The sequence below is a fragment of the Molothrus ater genome, chromosome 3 (genome assembly GCF_012460135.2).
Source record: "Molothrus ater isolate BHLD 08-10-18 breed brown headed cowbird chromosome 3, BPBGC_Mater_1.1, whole genome shotgun sequence".
Classification (NCBI taxonomy): domain Eukaryota; kingdom Metazoa; phylum Chordata; class Aves; order Passeriformes; family Icteridae; genus Molothrus; species Molothrus ater.
In genome coordinates, this window is record NC_050480.2 from 81,631,111 (window position 1) to 81,658,239 (window position 27,129).

General features: G+C 37.2%; 1 protein-coding gene across 3 annotated transcripts in view; it reads right to left on the reverse strand.

Moving 5' to 3' along the window:
• Positions 1-619: 619 nt before the first annotated feature.
• TRAPPC12 (trafficking protein particle complex subunit 12) overlaps positions 620-27,129 on the reverse strand; it is a 49,724-nt gene continuing 23,214 nt past the window's right edge. For all 3 annotated transcript variants that reach the window (XM_036379851.2, XM_054514157.1, XM_036379850.2), the window contains exons 6-12: positions 25,131-25,243; positions 18,501-18,573; positions 14,741-14,814; positions 8,500-8,598; positions 3,223-3,323; positions 2,355-2,442; positions 620-960 (exon numbers count right to left, since the gene is read on the reverse strand). In XM_036379851.2, the coding sequence (XP_036235744.1) occupies positions 718-960; positions 2,355-2,442; positions 3,223-3,323; positions 8,500-8,598; positions 14,741-14,814; positions 18,501-18,573; positions 25,131-25,243 (791 nt within the window). In that variant the 3' untranslated portion in view covers positions 620-717. The remainder of the gene's footprint in view (positions 961-2,354; positions 2,443-3,222; positions 3,324-8,499; positions 8,599-14,740; positions 14,815-18,500; positions 18,574-25,130; positions 25,244-27,129) is intronic.

Here is a 27,129-nt window from a genome sequence, read left to right on the forward strand (position 1 = left end):
TAACAGTTACACAAACCAAGGAAGTACAGGGAGACCATTTAGTCTAGTCCCTCATTCTGTGGGAAACAGATTCTGTGCAGGATTCTTGGACTCCCTCACACACTCCTGGACGTGTCCCTGTGCTACTGGGACTTGGACCAGATGGCCTCCAGCAGCTCCTCCCAACCTTAGCCATGCTGTGACTCTGAATGGTGATTATCAAACAGCCTCCTCTGACAGCCACGGACACACAAAGGTGTAATATTCAGGAGTCTGATGGGGACAAAATGAAGAGAGGTGTGTTCAGAATTTCCTTTCCATAACACACATACTGATATTCTGTCAATAACTCCTAGCTGATGAAATAAACTCATTGGCTACTCATTGACTACTGAAAAATTATCAAGACAAAATAAGGTTAAATTCAGTTTTTCTCATAAAAGAATCTGAGTAGTTGATTATATATATATATAATTATATATATACACACACATGTATATTGTAGTGCACTGTAATGAGTAACTGGACAGAAACAGACCTGTAGGGATGAAAGGGATGAAGCTGGCTCTGAGTCAGCACAAAGTCTTTGCAATGACAGGCCTATTAGAGATGATAAGTTCTGTAGTAATGCCACTGAATGTTCATAATTGAATAGATTTTATTTCACATTTACACATTAGCAAGAGTATATACAATTTAAAAAATCAGCCTTGCTGGAAAAACTTAGTTGGAACTGATCTATCCCAACTTGAGACACTGAGTATTAAAGCTATCACCCTCTTTGACAGCCACAGCCTCTAGAAGTGCCTGCTTCTTCTGCATACTGCGAGAGGACTCCAGTTCATACATGGTAGTCAGGTTGAAGAGGACACTCTCGTGCAGGTAGTGTTGAGGGTCCTGCTGAACCATTCCTTCCAACTGCCGGAGGGAATCCTTCAGTTTCCCCAGGTACAGAAGACAAACAGCAGCATTGTTGTTAGCCTAGGGAAAAACATATTGTAAACAAATTGTGTGTTTATAAATACATATATATATATATATATATATATATATATATGCGTATTTGCAAGTGATGAGAGAGAAGGAAAAGAAGAAGTCTAGCATCTGCAGTTACAAGATATTTACTGTATGCTAAGAATTACTATTCTGCATGTGTGTGCAAAACTAAAATACATTTTCAATTATACAATGCTATCCTTTTCTTTTAATTCTCAAATTTACCCTCTGCCAGTAGGACCTGCTGATGTCTAAGAACTGAAACTCTAAAAGATAGTTTAAAATTAAATATAAATAGTATAGGACATTAGTCTGAAAGCCAAGAGAAACAAATTTCAGAAGCCACATGAGCCTGTACATACATTTTCATAGATTTTTTTTTTTCTAATTACTTCATTAATGTTTTTCTCTCTCTCTGGCTTACATGTCCACATAAGCAACAGGAAGATACTTTCTTATCACAAAGGCATCTACAGCTGACTTCACATAAATCCAGCAGATAGGGCAGTCTAAATATATATGAATGATCAAGTCAGGTTCCATTTTCCTTAACACCCAAAATGGGTTTTATGAGTTACTGAAAGATTCCAACAGTACAAAGTGAAAACATGTTATAACATGTTTGGCAGCAGAAACTTTCATACCTTCTAAAGCTGAAGATAAAGGAAGAACATGGCCTTTTAGAAAAAAAAATTTTTCTGTCCATTCAGGAAACCTTACTGATCTTGTGTGATTTATAATATACGCTATTTTACAGCCTGCAAAATAATGCAATTCATGTGTTTCTTAAACTCAGTCCCTTCAGTCTGTAGATGGCCTTGGAGCAGATTACTGGGGGTAAGCTGTCTGACTTCTCAGGAACACTTACATGACCATGCACTGAAAACTGCCAGGTGTAGGAAACCCAAAGGTAAATAAGCAGCTCTTTGATCTCAGCTTGTGACAGGAACCCAAGGCTCCGATATGCAACATGTGAAAAATGTCATGTTTAAAATTACAATATCCTTTCAATGTTGTGTGAAATCAAGTTAATTTTATACATGTTGGCAGCTGCCGTTTCTTTTCCTGACATGCAAGTCTATGCTAAAAACAGTGAGTGCCAAAAAAAGTGCTTTTGCAAAGATCCCGTAAAAGAAGAGTGTCTTGGAATTTCTTCATGCATGCCTAAGTATTCACGCCCTTCATACAGACTGGTTCTTAATTTCCCATCCCATTTTCCATCTTACCCTTATGTATACTGAAAACCTTTTGGCACACATGCCACATCCCATTTTTCTGTAAAGCCCTGAGCATACTCTGGGCACTAATTAAATCCATGCATGAAGTATTATGAGAATAATTTAGGTGTTCATTATATATGTAGCAATTTGAAGATTTACCACAGCATTTGATGAGTCGATCCTTAAAATTTCTGTGAAAAATCGATGAGCTTCTGCAAAATTATTCTGACCGAGGCAGAGAAATGCTCTAGAAAGTAAGTGACATATAAATGAGTTCTACTCATAAACCCAAGGTAATAATACATTTTAAAAAGAATGGACACCATTTTTTATTTTTCCTGTTAAAGATGTGAGAGTTTCTGACATTTGTTCTTTACAGTGTGAAGGAGACACTGATTTACAGACAAATGGAATGACAACTTGGATCGCTCAGCTGTATTTTTTGCCTACGAGAGCAACAGTCTTCATTGTGTTTTATTAATTTAAATGCAGATACTCTCTTCCCAGAATTATTTCTCTTCATGAAATCAGCCATATAATTTTCAGGGCACTTTTGAATAGTATCCTCTAAATATATTAAGCCAATGTGCTAACCATTGCAAAGTGAGTCCCCCATCACACAGCTCGATTTACTACAGTGTATTCAAGCATCTTTTGAAGCTACTGGGTGGCACTTTCCTGGCAGATTTGATTGTAGGATAACTGCCCAAAATAACTTCTCCTCTCCTAAAAGGTATTTATGCAAATGTATATTGAAAAAACATGGTGAAAATATGCAGTGCCTGAAGAATGAAAAAAAGCTTTGTAAAATCAACTGAAAGATCCTAGTTTCAATGCAGGATGATACGACTGTACCAAGTTATAGAGATCTCCTGAGTCTGTGCACCATTCAGTCTTACCTATGACAGATGAAGTCCCATAAAAGAGAGAAAGAGAACAGGATTGTCTCAAGGGTAATTTAATTATCACCTTGCATACTTTTAGAACTACATTTTAAGAAATTTTATTTAGCTATTAAATTACCTACCTGTTCATTAAAACCATAATTTGGCTCTGTAGGCCATCCAATTTGTGAGTCACTTTCTCAACATCTTGAAAATATTTTTCTGCAGTTTTTATGTCTCCAATCTAGACAGAAAAATCGTGAGTTACCACAATAAGAAGAAAAGAGCTACGCCCTGATTATATCTTATAAGGACATAAAAACATATGCAACATATCGAAGTCCATTATCAAGCTCTTTACACCAAGATGACTTGCTAACACCTGTTACCAAGCAATGTATTTGAAGAGCCACGTTAAGGTCATGAAAAGCACCCAAAAAGCGCGTCCAGTTTGCCCACAGTGGTTTTTCAGCTGGGGCTGTGGAGCACTTGAGGACTGTAGGGCAGGGAGGCCCCATATCCTCATCTAGCTCTGTTGCTGTAACTAACTCCACAGCTCAAAACAGTAGCTGAAAATGAGAAAAGGTCAGAGTTACTTCCAATGAAACAGGATGTTAGTCCACAGGAAGGGAAGACAGACACCAGTGGCCTCGTAGTTAGCACAGGACCCACACCTGGTTAACCCACAGCCTCTGGGTCATAGCCAGGGGCCACAGGACATCTTCAGTGCATCACACCATGTCAGAAAACAACTCCAGTACAATGGACCACTGAGGATGTTGGCAAGATGGACCATTTGCAGATTAAAAAAAACACCAAAGAGTGAGTTGAGCAGGATGAAGGAATGAGAGATCTGAAAACTGGTATAAAGAAGTACAGATCTGACAGGGGGTGGAATGGGGGAGGGGATTTCTAAAAAGGAAGGGGTATTTCACCTAAAGGTGTGTCACATACATTGCTCTTTGAGATGAAAAAATACTTGAAGAAGGCCACTTATTTGGAAAATAAGTTACCAGCATGTTTTTCAGACTGGAGAGATGGAAGAAGACAAAAACTTACTACTGGGTAAAATAAATCATCCAAAGGAGTAAAATTAAACTAGTTCAGAAGCATAAAGTCATGGAAACCAGGCAGTCCTCAGGTGGGGAGATTCAAGGGGGCCCTCAAGAGACCACCCATTTTTTTAAGAACACTATGAAAAATGTTTGTGACAAATGTGCTGAAGTCTCCTTAATGCTCTCAGATGGTGGATATTACAAACCTGAGTCTTACTAGGAAACTTAATCCAGAATTCTTAAATTGCCCTAGCATTAGAAAATACCTCCTATCTTATTGCACTTTTTACCTCAGCTTTTTGTCCTGCCCATAGTGGTAGGGAAAAATGTATGACTCCTCTTTTTTTACAGTCTTTTGCATACTTGATTTTTTTTTTTATTCCCTTCTAGAATGAAAACCAATTTTCAGGCAAAGCAGTGTTTACCCTTTTCTCATAGATAATGCTTTCTGGATTCTCTGAACTCTCCTGTTACTTCACATCCTCCCTGAGTGCCCACATAAGAAGTCTCCATAATCCAACTGATCTCTCACCAACAGTGAGAAGCAGGAATCACTTTGTGTCACATGTGAATATAAATTTTGCTTTTATGCCAAGTATCTGGAAGTCCGATTTGTTTACCCTTGTGTAGTCTTCTTACTCTCAGCCTATTTCCCTTCTACAGGAAATAGGCTTGTTGTTGCTTCTCATTTTGTATTTGTATATTACTCCCAGTCTTTGGTAGCATTTTCCCTTTGCTGTTTGAATCACAGCCAATTTAACATTTCAGCTTCTCAACTTGTCAAGATTATTTTGCATTCTGATCCTGCCCTTCATAGTGTTTGTACCACTCCCAGCTTGGCATCATCTGTACATTTTACAAGCACGCTTCACATTTCATTGTACAAGCACTACCTAACCAAAAAATACAAACACTACAAACCCTCAAGAGATCCTTGGGGAAAAGATCATCTAGCAAGTCCTTCCAGTCATCAGCAAATGACTTTCCAACTGCACTTTTCAGAGACAGCAAACATCCATCCATCTGAAGGCTTCATGTACATTTCTTCCCAATTTCCTTATGGGAATATCCCAGAGGCAGTACCCACTACTAACACAGATACTGCTTCACCTCTAACTACAAGACTTATTCCATGTCAAGATAAGGAAATTATTCTTCTTTACGTTTAGGAGATGATCCAGTTGAACAACGCAGTCAAAGATGTAGTGTCAATTGCTGTCCATCTACCAAGCATTTCTGGAATACCAATTAATAGTCTTTTCTAATGAAACAGATGCATTTATCCCAGATGTTATGTAACTGGACTCAAAACAAATATTATTCATCCGAAAATACCACACGTTCACTTGTAATGATAAAGGATACAACTTCTCTCTATAAATCTCACTAAAATGTAAATCACCAAGAAAATAATTACATTTAACAAGAGGATAATGCTGGCAAATTGTAAATGAATCTGTCCTTGAGTACTTTTAGCCTGGGAATCCCTTAACCATGAGAACAATCAATTCTAAAGCAAGTTACCAGTTTGGTCTCTTGGGAGGCTTGATGACTCTAAATCTAGTATGCTTTGATACTAATTACACATTATTTGTGATCATGAATAGTTCTGATTTCTTAGCAGCATCTCATATCTTCTCAGCAAACATGCTGAACCCTTAAATCTCATTTTTCCCACAGAGGGGAAACAGTTTACTTTTTAAAAAATCTTGGTAGGAAAGATCATTTAAAAGAAATAACTAGTTTTAATTAGTCATTAAAGTAATTTAACCAATTTAAGTGGTCTTTATCACTTATTCACTTATTTATAATTTTATCACTTATTTAATTCAGAAAGTGTGACTGCAGTATTTAATAATAATTAGCACATCAAATAAAAATTAAGATTCTACTGTTAACCTCAAATAATCATATTCCCTAACAAAGAGCCTCCTATATACTATGTGCTTAACTTTGCTGTTTGTCTGGAAATCAATATTAGTTTTCTTCTAAAATTTTTTTATTGCTTTTGACTCAGTTTTGCAGCAATTTATTGCAGAGGGTAAGGTCAGGCATCTTTAATTTTTTTTTCTTAATGTACTTATTCAAATGGAAATTTTGGATAGGTCAGCCAGTGAGAGCTACACAACATAATCCTAGAGACTAAAATATATTCACTGTTTCTCTAATTCATTCATTGTTTCTGTTTTACAGGTCAGGTGACTGCTGAGAGAATTGCAGTCTTTGAAAATTTCTTTGTGATAAACTCTGTCTTTTCTCCATTCTTCATTTCTATAATTCTCATTTCCCACTTTTTAAGGCAACAGCCAAAGGTTGTACATCAGATCTGAACCTCCTTATGTTCCACTTACATGTGAAGATAAAGAGGGCATGATGCCTTAGACTAGTTAGCTCAATTTAATTAAGAAAAAATAAATCAAAGTAAAAGAAATAAAGTTTTACATGTTTAAAAAGGTTGCAACTTTTTTCTGCTAAACTCCTGAATTACATTTTATTCCACTTTATTGCTTTGTTTTATGTGTGTGATGTCTACTGTCAAACAGTGTATGTGACTCATAAGCAACTGGAATCTGGCTGCCTTACACCTCTCTTGGTAAATGTTCACAGTCAGCAGCAGAGTCTGAGGTTATTTGGGAATTGCTACTTGTTTTTGAGAAGTTGTGACATTTGAATGTGAGAAAACTGCTTTTCTATTTTACCTGCAAGACATTTTATTTTTTTTTCCAGCGAGTGCCTTGTCAACAGTACACACTTACCACAGAGTGATCTTACCAAAATGATGATGCCCAGGACTGCAACACATTTATCTTTCTTTAATTCAAATGGCTTGATTTTGATTAACTGGACACTGCCTATTTCTCTTAATATATCAAAATCTCGCTTCTGTTGCACTAGTACCCCCCCTAAGAGAGCTGAACATTTTGTGATAGGAAAAGACAATAAGCCAAGCAATAAAACCTTATCTCCTTAAGGTGCTAGAAGAAATGAAAATATTTGCATTTAGAGACCATTCTTTTTAACTTCTATCTAGGTCACATGAAAATATCAAGGACTCCTCATAACCCCTTTTGCTATGTCCAGATGTGACAGTAAAACCCCTCAGAACGGGAGGCCTGTGGTCACAGCACTGTGGAGGTCAGGGATTTCAAATCATTCTGTAAGTTAGGAGATGCTTTCCTCATGGGAGTGAAAATTTTTCCAGAGCAAATGGAATGACAAACAGACTTTGGGTGTGACATCAGGGTAGACACTCTTGTCAGAAAGAAAGTGCCAGTAACATACCCAGTCATTTTCACAGAAAGACCAGAACTCTTAACAACTTGAATTTCCTTTAGTATTTTGCATATTTACAGTACCATTCTTTAATGCACATAATTATTATGTTCCCTACTTAGGCAGTAATTAATGCACACAGCCAATATCATAAAATTGCTCCACAGTGATGGAGATCCACTTTAAACTAGAGACTTTTAAAGACAGACATGTCTAACACATTGGGAAGCCATGCTCCTGCTGAGAACTGAAAATCCATAATTGAATTTGAATGACATTTTATGATTTCAGGCAAGCAATGTTAATAATTATCTATTAAGAGTAAATTACTCAATTTCAATATAATTTTTATTACAGGAATGTCACAAATAAGATCATTTGTAAATACCTGAAAATCCAAAATTAGAGTTCTCATTAATAATAAGAGTAAGTAGATAAAAGAGGAAAAGTTTGAATTATCAGTATCAGAAATATGAAAGAACTGCAAAGAACTCGTGAGATGCTAAAAATTAAAAAAATCAGATAGCTATTTAGATGCATCATTTTATGAAAAATAAAAGAACATCTATTTTTATTTGCCATTCACTACAGGTACATGGGCTTTTATTATACTTTTCTGTATACTGTTTTTTTCTTTTAAGGTGCCCTCCCCTGTTCCTTAGGGATATGATTTGTACAGAAGAAGGACACTTGAATTTTTTCTAGATGAAGATGGCAGTTATACAGTGGGACTGAGAGTTGCATGCAGTCTGAGGCAGTGAGACATGAGATTTTTAGTGAAATTCTGTCTCACTGATGTCAATGGGAGTTTTACCCTTAGCTTTAGGGAAAACAGAATGTCACTTTTTGAATAAAATACTAGCATAATTTTCTACAACATGTTCTTTGCTTCCTAATGCACTTTTAATACTATAGGTGCTTTGTATTTCCTAATTGTATCTAATATGACATGATAGAAGGGTTTTTGTTTTGAGCACTGCCTCCACAATTTGACATGTGCCCTACAAACACAGCAATAGTTTTAAATGCAATGATTATTCTCATAGCTATCAACAGCAGTATTACCTAGCAAATTTAGAATAAAATGCATACCTGAAGGAAAATCCTTCCAATTCCACTCAGCAACTGAGGCTCTTGCTGTGGGTAATATTTGATGACAGAGTGGTAAGCATCTACAGCCAGCACATAGTCCTAAGGATGGAAAGCATACAATCAGGTATTTAACCTCAGAATACTTCAGCCTTTAAGTCACCTTCTTTGTAAAGACATATTCCAGCAGAATTAAAGTATTTGCAACTTGTCAGTGGGACAGAATTCCTATCAAGCACTGTAGGCATTAGTGACTGACTACATTGGTATTTTCTCAGTTATACATACTGGAACTGCATACATAGGGGATCTTTTTTTTTCTTTTAAGAGAATCATATTCTTTTTGTAGCTAATAGCCACAAACTAAAACTCTGACCATTTACTCTTTATCTTAGATTATGATTTAGGATGAAAGTCAAGCACCTTCAGTGTGACTGGGCGTATACATACCTGAGAAGTGTCTCATGTTCCAAATATAATTTACATGGTTTAACATGTATAATTTACATGGTTTAACAACTATATTCCAAAGCCTTGTGAAGTGCCTGTGCACATGCTCTTGTGACAAACATCACATGACAGAAACTGCAATTCCTGCACATCTTCAGATGACAAACTAGCACTACTACCAAGGGGAACAGGACATTTTCCCTTCCTCCACCCAAATTGCTGGGTTTTTTACTGCATAAGGGAAACAAGACATTTTCCCTCCCTTCACCTGTACTGGGTTTCTTACTGCATAAAAGCGGGTAATCTAAATAGAAAATTTGGGCTAAAACTAAGTGAGGGGAGGACTGGTTCTGATCTCCAGAAAGCTCTGCAAGGTACATCACACCTGCACAAAGGCCATGCTGGCAGGGGGCAGCATTGAGATATTCCCGCTCAAGATGGAATGCCAGTATAGCCTCTAGCTAAGGACCACTGACAAGAGGATTAAACAAATGGCTCCCATTTCCCAATGGAAAGAAATTCCCATGTGACTGGTTCCTGCAGTTCAGCCTTTTCATGGTTGAGCTGCAGTAATTCAAGGACCTTGAGAGGACATGATTTTCAGAGCCTGGCCACAAGGCTTTGCAGGCAGAGGTGGGAGGCACTGCCCATGCTCTGTGCTGACATCAGCTGTGGCTGTAGGAATGTCCACTGGCCCGGGGCTGTACCAGCTTGGAGAAACGTGAGCAGAGGCAGAGAGCACCCACCTTTGCTTACACAGGCCAGGCCAAGCAAAGGCTGAGGACTCTCTGTGCTGTAACACTTCAGTGCTTCCCAACAGTCCTGCCCTTCAACTTAGAACAAGAATTGTGGTGGGCATTAGAAAGCAAAGGACAACAGAGAATAATCTTAAAAAAAGATTTTCTTAATCTTAAGAAAAGTGCTTCTGCCAGGTTAGTTTACAGCTTAGCATGAACTGACTGCAGAAAAGCCTCAGCCACAAGAAGCTGCATGAGTGGGCAGTGTTTGCACCATCACAGCAGCACAGGCTCCCTTGTGTACACAGCAGCCAGCCTTGGTAGGAACCAGCAGCCAAGTCTTAGAGGCCCATGCTGCAGGGGCTTCATGGATTTGGCCTAGACAGGCAAAGAAACCCTCCTTTGTTGCACTCCTCATCCTTATCTCTAACATCATATGCATTACAAGTACATAAACACTGGCAGCTCCTGAAATGTGAGACCAGAGGTGAACATTAAGAGTCTGTGCATTCTGTTGGTGGTCACTGCCCCCTCTTCCCATACTACAGCACAGCACGTTACATCTGTGCTCACCCACCCCATGCCTTGCAGTGTCTGTCACAGGAATAGGACCCATTTCTTCCAGGAGATGACAAGAGACTAAAATATGTATGTCCAAAGGCACAAACAAGGATGGCTTCAGGATGAAACTGTGAAACATCATCATATCTAGGCTCACTTCTAAATACAACCTCATTCTGTGGTCACCTGTGGATCCCTCAGTGAGTTTAATATGCATTTATTATTCTCCCCACGCTATGATGAAAGCATTAGGAGATTTCTTGAATATCCTATGTGATACAGAATAATACTATTCTGTGGTGAGTTACAGAGGCTTCTTATCTGACAGTTCCTTCTGATAGAGCACACTGTAAAACAGATGATATTTGGTCTCCCTTACTAAAGACTGTTCCCATTCACAGTTTTGCTAATGTGACATAATACAACAAAGATTGTCTGATGGAATGATAAACACACACCTCCTCTGAGAAGTGAAGTCTTGACTGATACAAGGTGTGGTTGTGAGGAGTAAAACATATTAAGTATTGCCAGTAAAAACCCCAATGACTACAGCTTGTGATCTTAAGACTTAGAGATGGGGCTGACATATTGTCATGATCTTTAATTTAAAAAGATTAAGAACCTTCCAGTTTTCCACATCTTTGTAAAAAAATCCCAAAAGAAGGTTTGAAGTTACACTATTTAGGATATGAATGAGATTTGGCCTATTGTTTTATAACTCAATACCTCTTTTATTATGGAAATTTGGGGCTAGCATTACTAGTAAATAGTATATTTAGTATATACTAGTAAATAGTATAATAATAGTTAATAGTATATAATAATATATTATTACATTATTATAAAATATAATAGTATATAATAATAGTAAATAGTGTAAAATAGTTCTAGTAAACCATGGGACCTACTTGCTGGAGTATGTTTTTTCTAATGCACCACAGTATAACTGTACTTCCATTCATGGCTACTGCATTACACATTCTCATATTTCCCTCATCACCACCTTTAAGTACTTAATTAGAAATAAGAATAAATGACCTTGATGTGTAGAAAGCTGAGAATAAGTTCAAGAAACCTTAGACTAAAAATCTTAGTTACAAGGATTCATAAATACTTTGTTTTGTGGAGAGAGGACAGGGATAACTTATCCTTCCTCTCTCTCTAGTGCAGTTGTGGAAGGGTTATGAAAGCAGAGATTCACAGTGCTATGAATCCAGAGAGCTGTACTGCAGCACTTGGGCAAAAGACAGTCATCCTCCTTTAAATCATACAGGAACCAATGTCCTCAGGCATCATTCCCTTGTGTCACTAGCACAAGCTGTTACCTCCTTCTTGGTACCATTTTAATTGTATCATACTCAGATTAAAATCAATTTTAATGCTTTTGTTTTATGAAGGGCAAGTTCTACAAAAGCTAACACAACACTGAAGAAAACTAAAAAGCACAAAAAGTGCCTTTAATCAGAGTGCAATTATAATATATATGGAAAATACTTAAGTGTTTATTCCTTAGAGAGAGCAAAGTCTGGTAAGATAATGTCAAAAGCGATTTTACCTCAGATGAAAAGAACTTAAAAAGTTTAAAGACAGTTCCATGGTGATTTAGTAAAGTGACAAGCATTTTGCAGATAGACTTTTGAAATGAAACTATGCACATCATCAGCTCTATGTTAAATTAATATTCCCCTCATGCTGCTATATTCAGCACATGCTTTCATAGTGACATAAGCCCACAGTTCTTGTAAATGGAAGTCAACAGTGAGAGGCTATATGGCCTCCCCTTCTCTTCCTGCTGTATTTCCACATCTTTCCTGAAGTTTCCCCTTATTCACAGGAAACAGGAATGCTGTTTGATATCAGTTGATACAACTGGGATCCACCATTTCTTTGTCATTTGTTTAAGTCCAACAGTGGTGCACAGAAAGAAGGCAGAACCCAGTTAGGAAAGGTTATACAAAGAAAGGGAGATGAACAGGAAAGAAAGATGGCCTTGAACTACGACCAAACTGTCACTGGTCACACGGATAAAGGGACACAGCAGGCAGAGCTCAGTACCTAGGAAAGATATTCCCAGGGTGTAGGAGACATGGCTCATTTCCTGTGTCTGGGTGAACCACTTGGCCTTGACTCTCTACCCCAAAATAAGATAACCCTCCATCTCAAAATTTAAGGAGATGTTTAACTATGAAACAAATGAGACATATTTAAAAAGGAAAAAATCATTATACTACATAAACAGAATTCTTTGATTCACGTAAGTAATGCAGAAAAGATATGACATGAAATAAACCTAATTAGGAATTGAGGATAACAAATTTAGATTTAAATAGTTATAGGGCCAACATCTAATCAAAGTGGATTTTTTTTTTAGTTTTCAAGTGTCAATCCTGACAAGATTGTTCCCTGTTAAATACTACTGTAGTTTTTTTGGCAAAAGAAAGATGTCAGTAAAAGTAAGATAATATGTTTGGGGTTTTTTTTTTTTATATCTAAGTCACACAGTTTTGCTTTAATAAATTATTATTATAATCATAATCATCAACTACTTGCCCAAGGTATTCCATCACCTAACAGTACCCGGGGATCAAGCACAGTGCTGCAATATTGTAAATGGTCACTAGATGGCAATAGATGGTGCTGACTTGGAGAATTAAATCGTTTTTTTCTTAAATTACACATACTTGAAACCCTCGAATAAAAACAAATGCAGTTTTTAAAGTATATGATACAACAGCAAAAAAGGGTGGAACAGTGTTAAATGAATACAACTGCTAATGGGAGAACTTACAAAAGTGTTTTTAAAACTGATCTGAATAGATTCATGCTGAATACTCTGGAAGGTGGAGAAGATGACTACAGGACTGCTGCATATTAGAAGGGTCTGGGGATATACCTGAAAACTGAAAGACTCACAGGTACTCTATAGCCAATTCACTGAAATGCAAATTTCATATGGAAGTAATTCTGCATTAACATGCAATTGTGGGTAATTTGGAAGTTATTGTGAACCATAAATTTCTAATTCAACAGCTGTGAGATAGGCCCTAAATACAACTGGTCTTAAGAAGTATCTGAGCTGCCATATTTGTGACATATAATTTCCAAAAAGATGATAATTGGTATTCACAAATGTATTTGTTACTCAAAGAAAATAGCACTAACAAGATCAAATCAGAGGAAGGTGAGAACTGTGTGTGCATGTAAATTTGTGTGTACACATGAAAAACACATGATTTAAAAAAGAATTCACTGCAAAAAGTAAAGTGAAGTTCTTGAAAATATATAAACCGGTATTTTTTTATTTATATATTCTACTCTGGGATAGCAGCTCATGCTTTTCTTCACTTGTTTACTGAAAAGGAGAATGATTTAAAAAATGAGCCTATGTCATGTACCTACTTCAAAAGACAAATTGTTTTAATGAACAATTATTTCTATGCAAGACAGAAATGTTCTTATTACAACATAATCATGAAAATAAATGTGTGTTTCCCCTAATTCCCACAACAAGAATGTTCCATTTCAAGTAAAGCTGTATATTATGGCTCTTATATTAAAAAAAAAACCAAACAAACCATACTTTTTTGAGGTATTGTAATATTAAGAATGGAGCCTTGTTTGGGAAGTAGCTCAGTAAACATCAGATGATCAGGTCTGGCATGACCTTGGGTAATCGAAGAGCAGGGAGCCAAGAGTGCAAATTTTGGCCTGTGAGGATTCCACTGCTGACATCCCTGCTCCAAGGCTGCTGCTGCTAATTGATTTGTAGAGCACAGCCAGGCTCAGAGTAACAGCAGTTTGCTGCAAGAATGGTGACACCCCTGTTTTCCTGACCACAACAGGATCGGCAGAATTGTTTTATTTCTGCTTCCAGAATACAAGGAGAAGCTAAGAGTGTTGCACCAAACGGAATACAATTGGTTAAAAATGTAAGGAGGAATCAAGGCAGAAAACCCCAGCAGTGACAGCTAGTCACTTTTGCTTTTATTGCTTTCTCTTCCACCCCTACCCACTAGTGAGGATTTGAACTTGAAAGAAGACATATTACAACTGAGATCAGTTGACAAGGGAGGATGTATTTAGATGTTTCGGATCTCTATCAGATACAAAAGCTACAGTGTTATTAAACCTCACAAACAGAGCAACATTCCTAGTGCACAGTTTGAAAAAGGCAGAGCACATAATTGCTTTTAATTAGAGCATTTAGTTAAGTGTTTGAAAAATTCAATTTAAAAATGCAAATTCTGTATTGTTATTGCATGTTCTCTAGGATGATTTGGGGAGAAATACGTACAGATATGTTCCCAAAGAACATTACTGCAAATAGCTATCTATTAAATAAGACATTATTAAGCCTAATTAATTCTTCACTAAGCAAAACCTTAATGTACTGTCAGGTAGTCTTCCCTTATCTCTGCACCAGTAATTCACTGGCATTTTCTCTGACATTCTATTCTGGAATATACGGTACCTCTGCAGTTCTGCCGCCCACGTACCTTCATCATTAGCAGACAGTTTGCCATGGAGTATATCACCCGGCCCAGACGTGACCTCCACAGCTGAACAGAGGCTGCAAAATAAGAGCAGCTTGTGAATTTGCACAAATAAATTAGAGGTTCTTTCTTGCCATCAATTATTGGTCCTATGAATTACGATTTTGAAAGGTCCCCCTCGTTAACACCACTGGGGTTTAGCCTAGAATTTTTAATCCTCAGCTCTGCTGCAACATCAGAGAATTCTGCATCTCTCCAAGGGAATTACTCAAGCAGCTCTGGGTACCATACACAAGGCAACAATGCAGAGCAATAGACAGTCACTCAGCTCTCAGCTCAGGCCAAATATTAAACACCAAAATAAGCCACACATTTTCCAACATCAGAACAAAAGGTGCATAAAAGGATTCAAGCGATAATGAGCAACAGTTTAAAAACATGTTATCGACAGCATTAAATGTGATAAATTAAAAAATCAAACATAGCTAGAATATCATTTAAGAGCCAAAACATGCAGAGTGAGAAATGTCTGAGTCTGGGACTGTTTGTGCTTGCCTCTGGCTGAAAGATATGCTGAAAAAAATCTGCCAAGCTTGTCTGCTTTCCCTATTCTCCTGGAGCTTGCAGGCACTAAAAGCTGCAGCAGATTTCTTCCTTTTGCTTTGCAGACAGATTCCTGATGTTGTAAGAGAGCAGTTCACACAGACCCTTATTTTCTCTTGTGTTACAGTACCATAGATTAATGCTAGAAATATTTCTCTAATCCTCAAAAATAAACATTAGGACTATTCATTTAGTACATTTGAAAAATACATGTATCTCAGTCAATCAGCTGTCAAGGTCACTATAATGATTTGAAAGAGAGTGGGGGGAAGGGAGAAGAGGCTATTTCAATAAAATTGTGATAACTGAGACCACTCATTTGTATCATTAATGTAGTCACTGATGAAAGCATTGCAGATTACACAGATAATTCTTTCAGCACACAAAGAAATCATTACAAATAAGAAGAGCTTGGTGAAATGCCTATCACCTTTCCTAAAAAGGAAAAATCCTTCCATCCTCTTCAACTATAAAAAAAATCCAACCCATGAATATTTGCAAATTATCTTTGTCAAAAAGAGGGTTATAATGTAGGGTCCAAGACTGAACCCAGTATTTCATCCACTGTACCTTACAATCATTCATTTCCCCCAGCTTTTGTTTTAGAAATTCCCCTGGGACCACGCATCCCGAGTGCTACTAATGGAGACGATACTGCAAACCATGAATAAATACTTAATGACACATTCCCTTTTTTCCTTTCCTTAGGGGAATCTGTAAAATCCTAACATAATTAAATAACTGCCCTTCATTATTTCACTTAAGTAAATATCTCTTTTTTTTGCATGTTTTCATAGTTTGGTCACCACATTCAGTTTTGTAGGACTTAGGTGACAACAAACTAGATGTTGATTCCTACACCATAAGACATCCAGATTTCATATTAACAATCAGATAGCACCAGCTACAGTTCTCAAAAAAGGACTGCAAAGTAGGGAAACCAGATGTCTTCAGCCTGTGCTATAAACTGAACAGGAACCTGATCTGGAAATTCTGTAGCTCTGTGTGATGAGGCTTCTAAGCACTGAGAAAAGCGGTTAAAAAAAAAACTGCAAAGCAGTAAACAAAACCAAAACCCAACAGCAGATCACTGTGTTTTACTGAGATGCCTGAAACACTCTTTGCAGGTCCACGCAGCCATGCTTCTACTCTAAGCATTTGCTTTTCCTGTTTTTCATCAAGGGCTCTGTACTCCACACTGCCATTCATTTCAATAGGCACTGTGAAGTTACAAAATTGGAATCTTACAGAATGTGTTACCAGGCAAGTGGTGCAATGCTAAATCTCTCTGCCTGCTGAAAATCTGGCAAATGAGGTGCTCTGTTTGAGGCTAGAGATGCACATCTTAAGTTGATTGGTGTTGCACCTTCTTACATCAGCAGCATGGAAATTACATGCTAAGCATAATCCCCATAATGAATTAGGGCTGTCTTCACATAAAGTTAATAAGGTTTGCTTCAGCAAGTCTCAAATGAAAAAAAGCAAACCCATTATCAGCCTCCTGGAGCTCCAAATGCAGAGATGAAGCAGAGAGGGAGCAGACCTGGCTGACCTCCACAGACAACAGCAGTCAACAGCCTCTGCAAATGTCCCCTGGGCTTTTTGGCAGTCTTAAACCTAGAGGCAGCTGCACAGTAGACAAGTAAAGATCGCTCCAAATTTTCTGCAGCCATGTCCCTTGATAACTACTAGCTGCTGCTTTTCTAACTATGTCTCCCTCCTGAGCCCATCTGAGCTCTGAAGCAGAGAGGAAAAGCAAGGAGCCATGAGTGAAGCAGACTGCAGGACACAGGATTATGATTCAGCTTGGAAAAAGTCCTTGTACCTTAAAGGGGGATCAACACCTTGGTTTTAAAGTTGTAAAAAACAAAAGATGTGGAGATAAGGATGAAAATTCTGGCAGAAAATGCTAACAGGGAGAAGTAAGTAGGAGAACAGAGGCAAAAAGAATACAAGAAAAAAGAACAGAAACTCATGAAGTGCTGTGTCTAACTTCAATGTAAGATTATTTCCATTTTTCCTAAACCTTTTGAGAAGAGTTGTAAATGTATTCTTTTGACTATATGTGCAAATATCTTTATGATATATGCTGCTCACATGTGTTCATGTTTTTAGGATGCATTCACAAGGTGAATCAAGTCAGGTATGGTGACATATTAAAGTAACTTTCACATCCAGTCAAATTGAAGAGCAGGTAGAAAAAGAGTTCAAACAGGTCTGCACCCTTCCATACAGACAGTTTAAGGAATTATTTATAATTTTTTTCTGCTATTAACTCTATCCAGCCTCTTCTATCTCAGAGCTAGACTTATGCTTTCCATGGGCTCTGTGTGAATGGTCTCTTAGAACGAACTTGGTAACATTTCTTAGACTGTTAGCTAAAGGTGAAAGTTTTTTGTTTTCTTGGTGTGTGCATTTTGAACTTGCTAGGCATCACAAGGGTCCATACAATCCATAGCAATGCCTAAAATGTCTCCTCTTGTCTAATTTTCAAGTATACTCAAGTGACCTCGTAAGTATAAATTCTGTAAAAAAAAAAGCTTGTCCTGGACACCCTTCTTTGTGCAGTAATTTGCCCTATACTATTGAAGCAACATCACTAAGAACAGGAGAAAACATAATTGGATATACAACCATGAAAATGATGACATAGCTCTATATAATCTAAATATTCTTCTAAAGAGTACCTTAGATATTTCAGGAGTCTAAGTACCAGGCAGCTACAGTGAGACTCAGCCATCTGTGCAGCAGCACCCTAAGCCAGAGTAGCCACTGTATGGTGGTAGCTCAGTCTGAAAAAACTGAGTGGATGGCAGACATGAGGTTTGAGAGGAGTCAGTCAGCCAAGGCTTAAGATGAAACACCTATCTAGCTGCAACAGCAACACACTTATATATTCATCACTAAAGGATAACAGCCATGCTGCTTCTCCTAAGTAAGAAAAAGAATTGATTTATTGCACAAGTTTGATAAAGGGCAAAACTGTGAAATTAATTCCAGGAAAAAGTAGTACAAAGTGTATCATTTCAGGGGCTGAGTAGGCCATAAGATTAGAAAACTACAGTTTTAACCAGTCTGGGGCACTCTTGTGAAAACTTCTGGCACACTTAGGCAAGCAATAAAAACACACTGTCTGTGGAAAAAAATGTTTAATACCTACCTTGTCTGTTCTCCTGTGTAATGTTAGTCATACTTCCATCTTCAGCTAAGCCTTGTTCCAAATTTTCTAGTATCTGTAGTAATTTTTTTAAAGTAGCAACATGAGTTTAAACAGCACTATATATTTAATGCAAATTATCTACAATGGACAGTCTTTGTGTAAACCAATTCATGCAGGAATGCTTCACCTAGGTACAGTTCAAAATTACTGGCTATTACCATAGCTAGATCAATTGCACAAAGTAAAAAAGTCATCATACTGTAGAAGAATGTTAGAGCTCAAATACTTACAGAACATTAAATGTCAGCACACTCTGGGGTCATACACATTTTCATAAGTAAAACAGGAAATATGCTCCACGAGAGAATGAACATTAAATGAAATGACCACTGTGAAAGTCAAAACTGATTTTTTTCAGAGAAGGCCACAGCCTCCTGACTTCTCCCTAAGTATGGGTTTTAGTTTCTTTAGTTTCATGGTCTTGTCTTTAATGAAGTATTACTCTTAGGTCTTACTACAATTTCCTTCTCAAACTTTGGGGATTATTGCTTTTTTAAATTTATTGTAGATTTTAAATCATGTAAATTATTGAATGAAACATTTGTTGTTTTATTGGAAGAATGGAAATGTATACTTAATGAAGCTTGTGTCTGAAGCACTTTTAAAGTATGCACGCAAGGCTCCATTTGAAACACAAGTCAACTTGCCTTTTTCTAATTCCATTACGTTTCTCCAAATTCATTTTCCAATTCCCACAGATGACCCCATTTTTCTTTTTACAGATGTATAACTTTGGTTGGAGAGTAATACCTGAAATTTCCTTCAAAAAACCACCACTTGCTGTTTCATCAGCCACCGTGGTTATCCAATGAAGGAAATAGAAGGCACTGCCTCTTCTGGGGACTGAGCACACTTCCAAATAAAGAGCTTTCAGCTTCTGGTAGTATAAGAAGTAACTGTCTTTTCCTAAACCAACAAAGTACACTTGAAATCAACAGAGGAAGTCCTCAAAAAAGAAGACTGGTAGAATTAATCTGGCCTTGGAAAGTGTGTTGGTGTTTTCTACAGCCAATCAAGATAATCTGTACCTCCAGAAAGTCATCTCATACCACCAATTTTAGAAATACTAAGCTGGAAGAAATTGCCCTATGAGATACTAAGCCCGTTTCACAGACTAGAGTGAAGTTTTGAAGTTAAGTTCATAAATTCAGCTACAAAGAACTTAAGAGCAAGGAGAGACATACAATGAATATAGAACATTTACCACCTGCCAGCTGAGGCAGGCTAATTTTCCTGGTAAGAATTGTTAGGCCATGACAAATCCAAGGTAATATGGTTTACTGTAAACTTTGCTCAGAGGGCTAGACTGAGCTGCCTTACCTCAGATTTTGAGAGGCTATGAGCATACACCAGTAGATACTGCAGCTTAGCTGACAGGTGGCAATTTATGAGCTGGCAGTGGCATGCCTGCAAGACTGACTCTCAGCCCCACTTTCAAAAGCAGTGCAGCCACCTAGAAATCACTTAGAAACCAAAGTGCCATCTTTCAGTGTTAAAAGCCTAGTGTGTAATAAGACACCTTGTCAGAAAAAACCCCACATTTGTCTCTCCCACAAATCCAAACCACTTTATAATATACTTTCTGTGGTCTAAAAACCCTGATCTTTTCCCCTACAAAATATCTAGTGATTTCTTCTCAGGTTCAGTAAGACCCGACGCTCCTACTCTTTAAATGGTATAAATACAATGAGGGGCCTTCATCAAGGCAACATGCTGTCTTGTTTAAAAAGACAATGGATTTCTCTGAAAACATTCTCACTAACATAATAAAAAAAAGGAAGAATGAGTTATTAGCATACAATTGGAGTATTACATTAACCATTCTGTGACATTACTTGGGGATATCTAGCTGTGACCTGAAGCTCAACATCATTAAAACAGAGCTTGGTGATAATTTGAGGCTAATTGTTTTATTCCCTAGGTTTATCTCTCTTTTGCCCCTAAGTACAAAAACATCACCTGCAGTTTTCCAGTATTTGTGTATTTCCCCATTTTCCAACAATTGTTTAATAGTAACATTAATGACTCTGACAGCTTCTCAGTGTAAATTATTGCATTTAATCAATATGAAATATTTCGGTGGCAAACTGTTTATTCTAGCAATATCACATGACATAGCTCTAACCACCCATGTTCCTACTATGAAGAAAAATATGATTGAACACTTCTACCATTTAATTAATCAGTTTTACATATGACCTGTGCTTTTTCTTGTTTTGAACCCTTATTGTTATGCACACTAATTAGTTTCACTGGCTAGTATTACTTCACCAAGTCTTCTGTTTCACTCCCCATCTATTATTGCCTGTATGCCAGAATTGCTAATACATGCATACCACCATTCAGCCTTTTTGGTGCTTCTGGAACTGAGGCTTTTTGGGTACTCAGACTGGTACAGAGTCATCATTGTTTCTATGAACTTAAAAACAGGGTGTCAAGACAAATACCCTCTAGACTGAAGTAATATACGAAAACTATAAAACTTATGTCACCTTAGCACCTAGAAGCTTATAGTAATCAAACCTAAGAGACTGAGAAGTTCAAAGAGACTGAAAAGCTCATCAATTTGGGAGTAAAACAAAAGGCCAGGAGATATGGAAGAGTGTGTATGAAAGGGCCAGGGAGGAACATAACTACTCATGAAGGAGAGTGGTAGAACTACAGAAGTTGTGGCTGATGGGCAAATGGCACAAAGTATTTCTGACAAGTTCTGCTGAGATAACACTTGCAGAGGCCCTTTTAGGAAGCAAGAGTGTTAACCCACTTGCCACTGCTCCACTCACCTGGCAGAAGAACCTAACTGCTCTAGCAGTTGAGGGATTAGGGTTTAAAAGTGAAACATGCTATGAAATATGTAAATTTCCAGCTCTCCCTCAAGCATCTAGGGAAGCATAGGTACTTACAGACAAGAAGAGTTTACATTTAGCCTGAGAGTTGTCCTTTTCACATTTTGATCTCCAGCTATACATTTTTAGCATGTCTTCAGCACTATTAGCACTAAATTGATGATGCCTATGTTTTCAAATGAACACTTGAAAAGAACAAATTGTTTTGTGATTTAAGTTACTATTGTTACTCTTCTTGCCTGGTTGTTCAAAGACCATTTATTTCAAGGCAGACTTATTGGTGTAACAACTCATTGAGGCAGTTCATATTGGGAAGACCAGCAATAACACAGAGACTGCAACAATTTCACTGGACTCCTCTCCCAGCCTATAACACCCATTTGGCACTACAGATAATTTCTTTCCCAAATGTTGTTCATATAGAAGAAGATGCAAAATATCTAAGCAGATGTTGATTAGACACTTGTAGGAATACTGGAAAAGCTAAAACATTATTGCAGGAAAAATATATATGGAAACATATATTCAGGAAAAATTAAAATAACATTTTTCCACCCAACCTCCAATCCTGCTTCAGGTACCAGAGATATGTAAGTAGATGAAGGCTGTAAAGACCAAGTAACCAAAATAAATCCCATTCCATCTTTAAATTGAATGGTTAATCTAAAGTTGACAGGTGTCTGTAGAATATATACAACAAAAAGCAATAAAGAATTTAGCAGATTAAAATCAAGTATTGGATAGGAAAAAAACCTCACCCTTTCATTAAGAAAGAGAAATGAAATAGAAAGAACAGATTTTTCTTATGATCAGAATGCACTACCATTAGCCTGGAATAACCTCCCAGGGGATGTGGCCTCAGTACCATAGGCTGGCTCATTAAAAACTACAAAACAACTTGGCATTGCAGAGAGACAGACTAGGTGAGCTAATAGGTCTTTTCTTTCTTCTAGCTTTTATGACTCCAATATCATCTCATTTACATAATGATGATTCGTATGCCCTTCTGTAAATATGGATGACCAAAGATTATTTTTCCACTTTTTAAAATAGGGAGGTAAAACACTAGAGGCTTTTGGTTGAAAGCTCCCCAATTAATTCTGTTATAACCCAAATGGTTCCCAAGTGTCACATACAAATATTAAGACTAATGAGTGTACATCCTTTATGTTATTTTCTTGGTTATGCCATGGGTTTTTGTAAGTATTAGAACCATATTCTTGAACATTCCAGTTGAGACTGAGATTATTAGACAAACGACAAAACAGTTCTGATTTTTTCTGTACAAAAATCAGAATATATATAAACAATGTTCTTTATCAGACAGCCCTGACTTCAAATGGTTAAACTGCCACCAATTGACAACTGTCTTTAAAAACGGAGTCATCTTTACAAACTGTCCTTTTTCACACTCTTCTTTCTACAGTTGTCCTTGAATTGCTCCAAAAACCAAGGTATTTAAATGAATGCAAACAAATGAAGTAATCTGGAATGAGGTATCTAGAATAACTGATCAGAAATATTTCCAAGAAGGATGTTTTATTTGTTAGAAGTTATCTGACTACTGTACTTTAAAAAGAAGCATCCATCAGCACAGACATAACTTGTCCTGGCTACCATATCCTGCCTCAGAGGAAGCTGTCAGGACCAAAGGGATATTGTTGTCTTTCTTGCTGCAACTGAACACACTAACACAGGGGAAACCTTGCAAGCTCAGACACAGGAAGGCAGAGGCAAAGAGGTGACAATCTCTGAACCAACACCAAGTGCAGAGAACGAGAGACTCCTCAGAAGAGCTTGTGGAAGATGTAGAGCCAGCTTTGAAGCAGCTTTCTCCAAGCGTACAAGGGATTACAGAATTTGCAGTGACACAGATCACTAGCAATTGATAGACTGAGAATATGAGTAAAGAGACACATTCTTCAAGAATTTAGCGGGCAGGGAAATATGTATATATTAATTTGTAACTCTATTTCTATTTCATCTTCTCCACCATATTCCATTTCCCTTATTTAAACAAATAATCAGCCTAGTTCATGTTCAAACAAAATGCTGTACTCTAGTTTGAAAGCTTCCTTGGTACACTGGATATGCTCTAAGGATATGCACTTGTACAGAAACATCAGAGGCAGATCCACCTCAAGGCTGTAGATGACTTCAAGTTCTTGTAAAGGAGTGTGTGTGTGGGGACAAAGTTAATTTCCTTTTATTTCATTCCTCTACTGACGAGCAATCTTTAACCTGCAGAGAATCATGGCTGATCACACTGTAACTGAGATATGGCCAGATCTAGTCTGCCAGATAGCTGATGGATGCCCTGCTCAGCAGTCACTCCCCCGTTCACATTCAGTTTTTACTCTTTGTTACAAGATTCAGGAACTTAGAAACCAGTTTAGTTTTGGAACCTAGTGGCACCTTCATGACTGAGGGCAGACAGTGTAGCACTTGATACCAGATTGCATAAACCCAAGATGTGAAACAGCTGATCTGCTGCAGACTGGGGCAGGCAAATGTTATTGAAATGAAATCCTGCAATAGAGGTGGTATGGCATTTTCTAGAAGAACAGAATTACTTCAAATTGAGGACTGTTTATAAAGAAGAGGGCTGGAGAGAATAGCTGGACATTGATATTAGATGAGAGGTAACAGCAGTCTTCAAATGCTAAGAAGTACCACTTCTTGGCCAAATTAGATATATTTCTCAAGTTTCCAAATCAATTCTTTCCAACTTTACAAAAAATGCCACTTTCACTTCTTATTACCTAAACCATTCAATTTTTCTCCTCATAATATGAAGAACTGGGCTTTTTACAGTAAACATTTGGTTCTCCTACATATTACTCTGTTAGAAGAAAGTTGATTTCATACACTTAATGCCATTACAGCTACACAATTGGCAATTATCAAATCCTTCCACTGCCCTTATCCAAGTTATTTTAAGGAGCAAATATAGGAAACTTTCAAGGAATACTGAAAATGAAAAGTAATCACATGTGTTTATCTTATGTACAGTTTTGAACTTTCAAGTGTCATAGATAAAGCAATAATGTTGCATTTCTTCTACAGTTTACGACATTGTAAAATTCATGGTCACTGGTGCATTAGACTACTTGGGAAAGAGTTCTGTGAAGAAAAACATTTAAGGGCAAATATTTATGCTTCAGGGTTGCTGGTTTTAGTGGATAAAGTTAGTGCTCACAACACCATGACTCCAATTTCAGCACTGACAAATCCCATGTTATAATTTAGGCCATAATTTTTTGTTATAGCATTTGACAAGACAAAACAAAACAAAAACCCCAACCAAACTCAGCAGGTTGTATTTATATTCCTAAATGACTATTATTTCTAAAACCAGTTATTTGGACTATTTCTGAAAGATCAAAGTCATTAACAACTGTTTTCAGCAAGCTGGACACAGCTGAGTGAAGGACAGAAATCTTTCCTACTCGCCCTTAAACACATCTGCTTACTGTGCTCCACATCTTGTCTGGCAAAAGCACAAATGTTGTCCTCTGCTCTACTCAACTGAGCCAGAGCTACCACAGAGAAGAGAAGGATCTCTCTTAAAATGCAAGAGGCACTTCATTACTTTTAATAGCAAACTTCTTATTTTCATCAAGATGGAGTAAAAAATGTCATAATTGAAACAATGTTCTTTATAAGGACGGTAAAATTTATTTCTTAAACATTACGAGATGTTAGTGCCTAGAGATGCTGTTACCTTGGTGCAGATAATCTTCATACTGTGCAGTCTGTCAAGTGACTCCTGAGGATTTCCTAGGTACTGAGGAAGTTCAGCATGCAAAATCCGCATGGAGAAAGGAACCATGGAACCTAGAAACACAACTGATTTTGTTAAGTGTGTTTGCTATAATGATCAGTTTGTGACTTGCCTATGTTAAAAAGGGTATGTCTCACTAGTGCTTATATCAAAAAGTCCATTTTGCCTTCATATCTTTTTCTTCTACTGATGAAAACTGTGAAAGATGAGAAAACAGGAAACTTCTTTTCAGCTATATCATGTGACATGTTTAAAATATCTTGAACACAAGTAAACCATAATCATAAAGGCAAGAAGAAGGTGCACCAAACTCAAATTTTCAAAACCAAGTTGTACTGGGAAGTATAATGTTTCATTTAAAATTTCTTCAAACTAATTAAAATGAAGGAATAAAAAAATGAAGTGTAGTTGCAGCTACATTACCACTAACATTTAATAATTATGTATAGTTTACAACCAATGTAGAAGAAATAAGATGAAATTACTGGCCTTCAAAGTATGCCTGTGAAAGAGATATAACCAAGGCATGCAAAACCTCTAGGCATATTTTTGTATAACTTCTGATTCATTTAAAACATCAAAGAATAGGGAATTTTAAGAAATATTTGAGGAGAAAAATAAATTCATACTAGTTTATTCCTACCACTATTGTTGTTGTTATTGTTATTATTGGTGTTATCATTCAATATTAATATTAATACAATACTAATAATAATACTAATACTAATAATACAAATAATACAATAATACTAATACTAATAATAACAAGTAGTAGTAGTAGTAGTAGTAGTAGTAGCAGCAAAGACCTCATTGTCTACATTTATGGACATCCAGGCTGACTTCACAGGCAGTTTCAGGAGTTTACCCAAACCCAAATGTGTGCAACATCTTGCTTTCAGGTAACTGCATAATCCTCATACACAGACAACAATACCAAACAAAAACTAAACACCACTAGTGAAACCAAATCAGAGCTGGCATAATGGGGATATAGGCCTTGCAAAATACCATGCCACCACTGCCTTACGATTTAGGTTTTATATTTTTCAGATCCTGTACTGCCTTAGTGTATAAAACTCCATAGCCTGTCAGCTACTGTTCTCCCATTTTATTCAGACAAAACAATTCCTCTCTAAGCCTGAAACTCAAGAAGGACACCTTATTGTCTCAGGCACCAGGAGATATAAACAATAGTGAATTGGGGGGGGGGAAACTTGGAGTAAATTACATCATTACCTGAAACTGTAATTGGAGGATTAACCCCTGATAATGGAAATGGACCAAACTTGGTGTGAGAAACTCATGACCATCGTCCATCTGGGGTGTAGCCCCTCAGAGGCTTCTGACTGCCCAAGGTGTACCTATTGAAGGTCTTCAATAAAACACCCCCTTTTATTCTCTTAATTTTGTCTAGCCTCTGTTTCAGGTAACCACTCCAAGGCATCACCACATTTCTAATATTTTAATATGTACATTTGCTATACACATATTCTAAGGGGATTTCTCTCTCAAGTTACCTCTTGCCTCATCTTTTCTCAAAAACAGGACTCAGGAGCTTTCTAAATAGATTTTTGCACCTGTTCTTAACAGGCTTGTATGTCAAAGAGGTAAATGCTATACAAAATGAGTCACTGCCTCTAGACTTTTTTAAAGGTTGACAAAATTTTAATCACAAGACTCACTAATTATGACCTTCACAGTAAGCCACTTATGTCTACATAAATTCTCTTGGCTGATGCTAACTATTCCCGATGGCTTCCCCGACTGCTGAGTTCCTGTAATGGACGCACACAAGTTTCATGCATCATCATATGGGGAAAACACATTAAGCAAATAAAACCACCTTTGAAGTTCTATTAACAGACATGTAGAAGTTGATTCAACCGGTCACAAAAGATGTGAAATATTTTATGCATGTATTCTGAATAGTGCTTAGCAT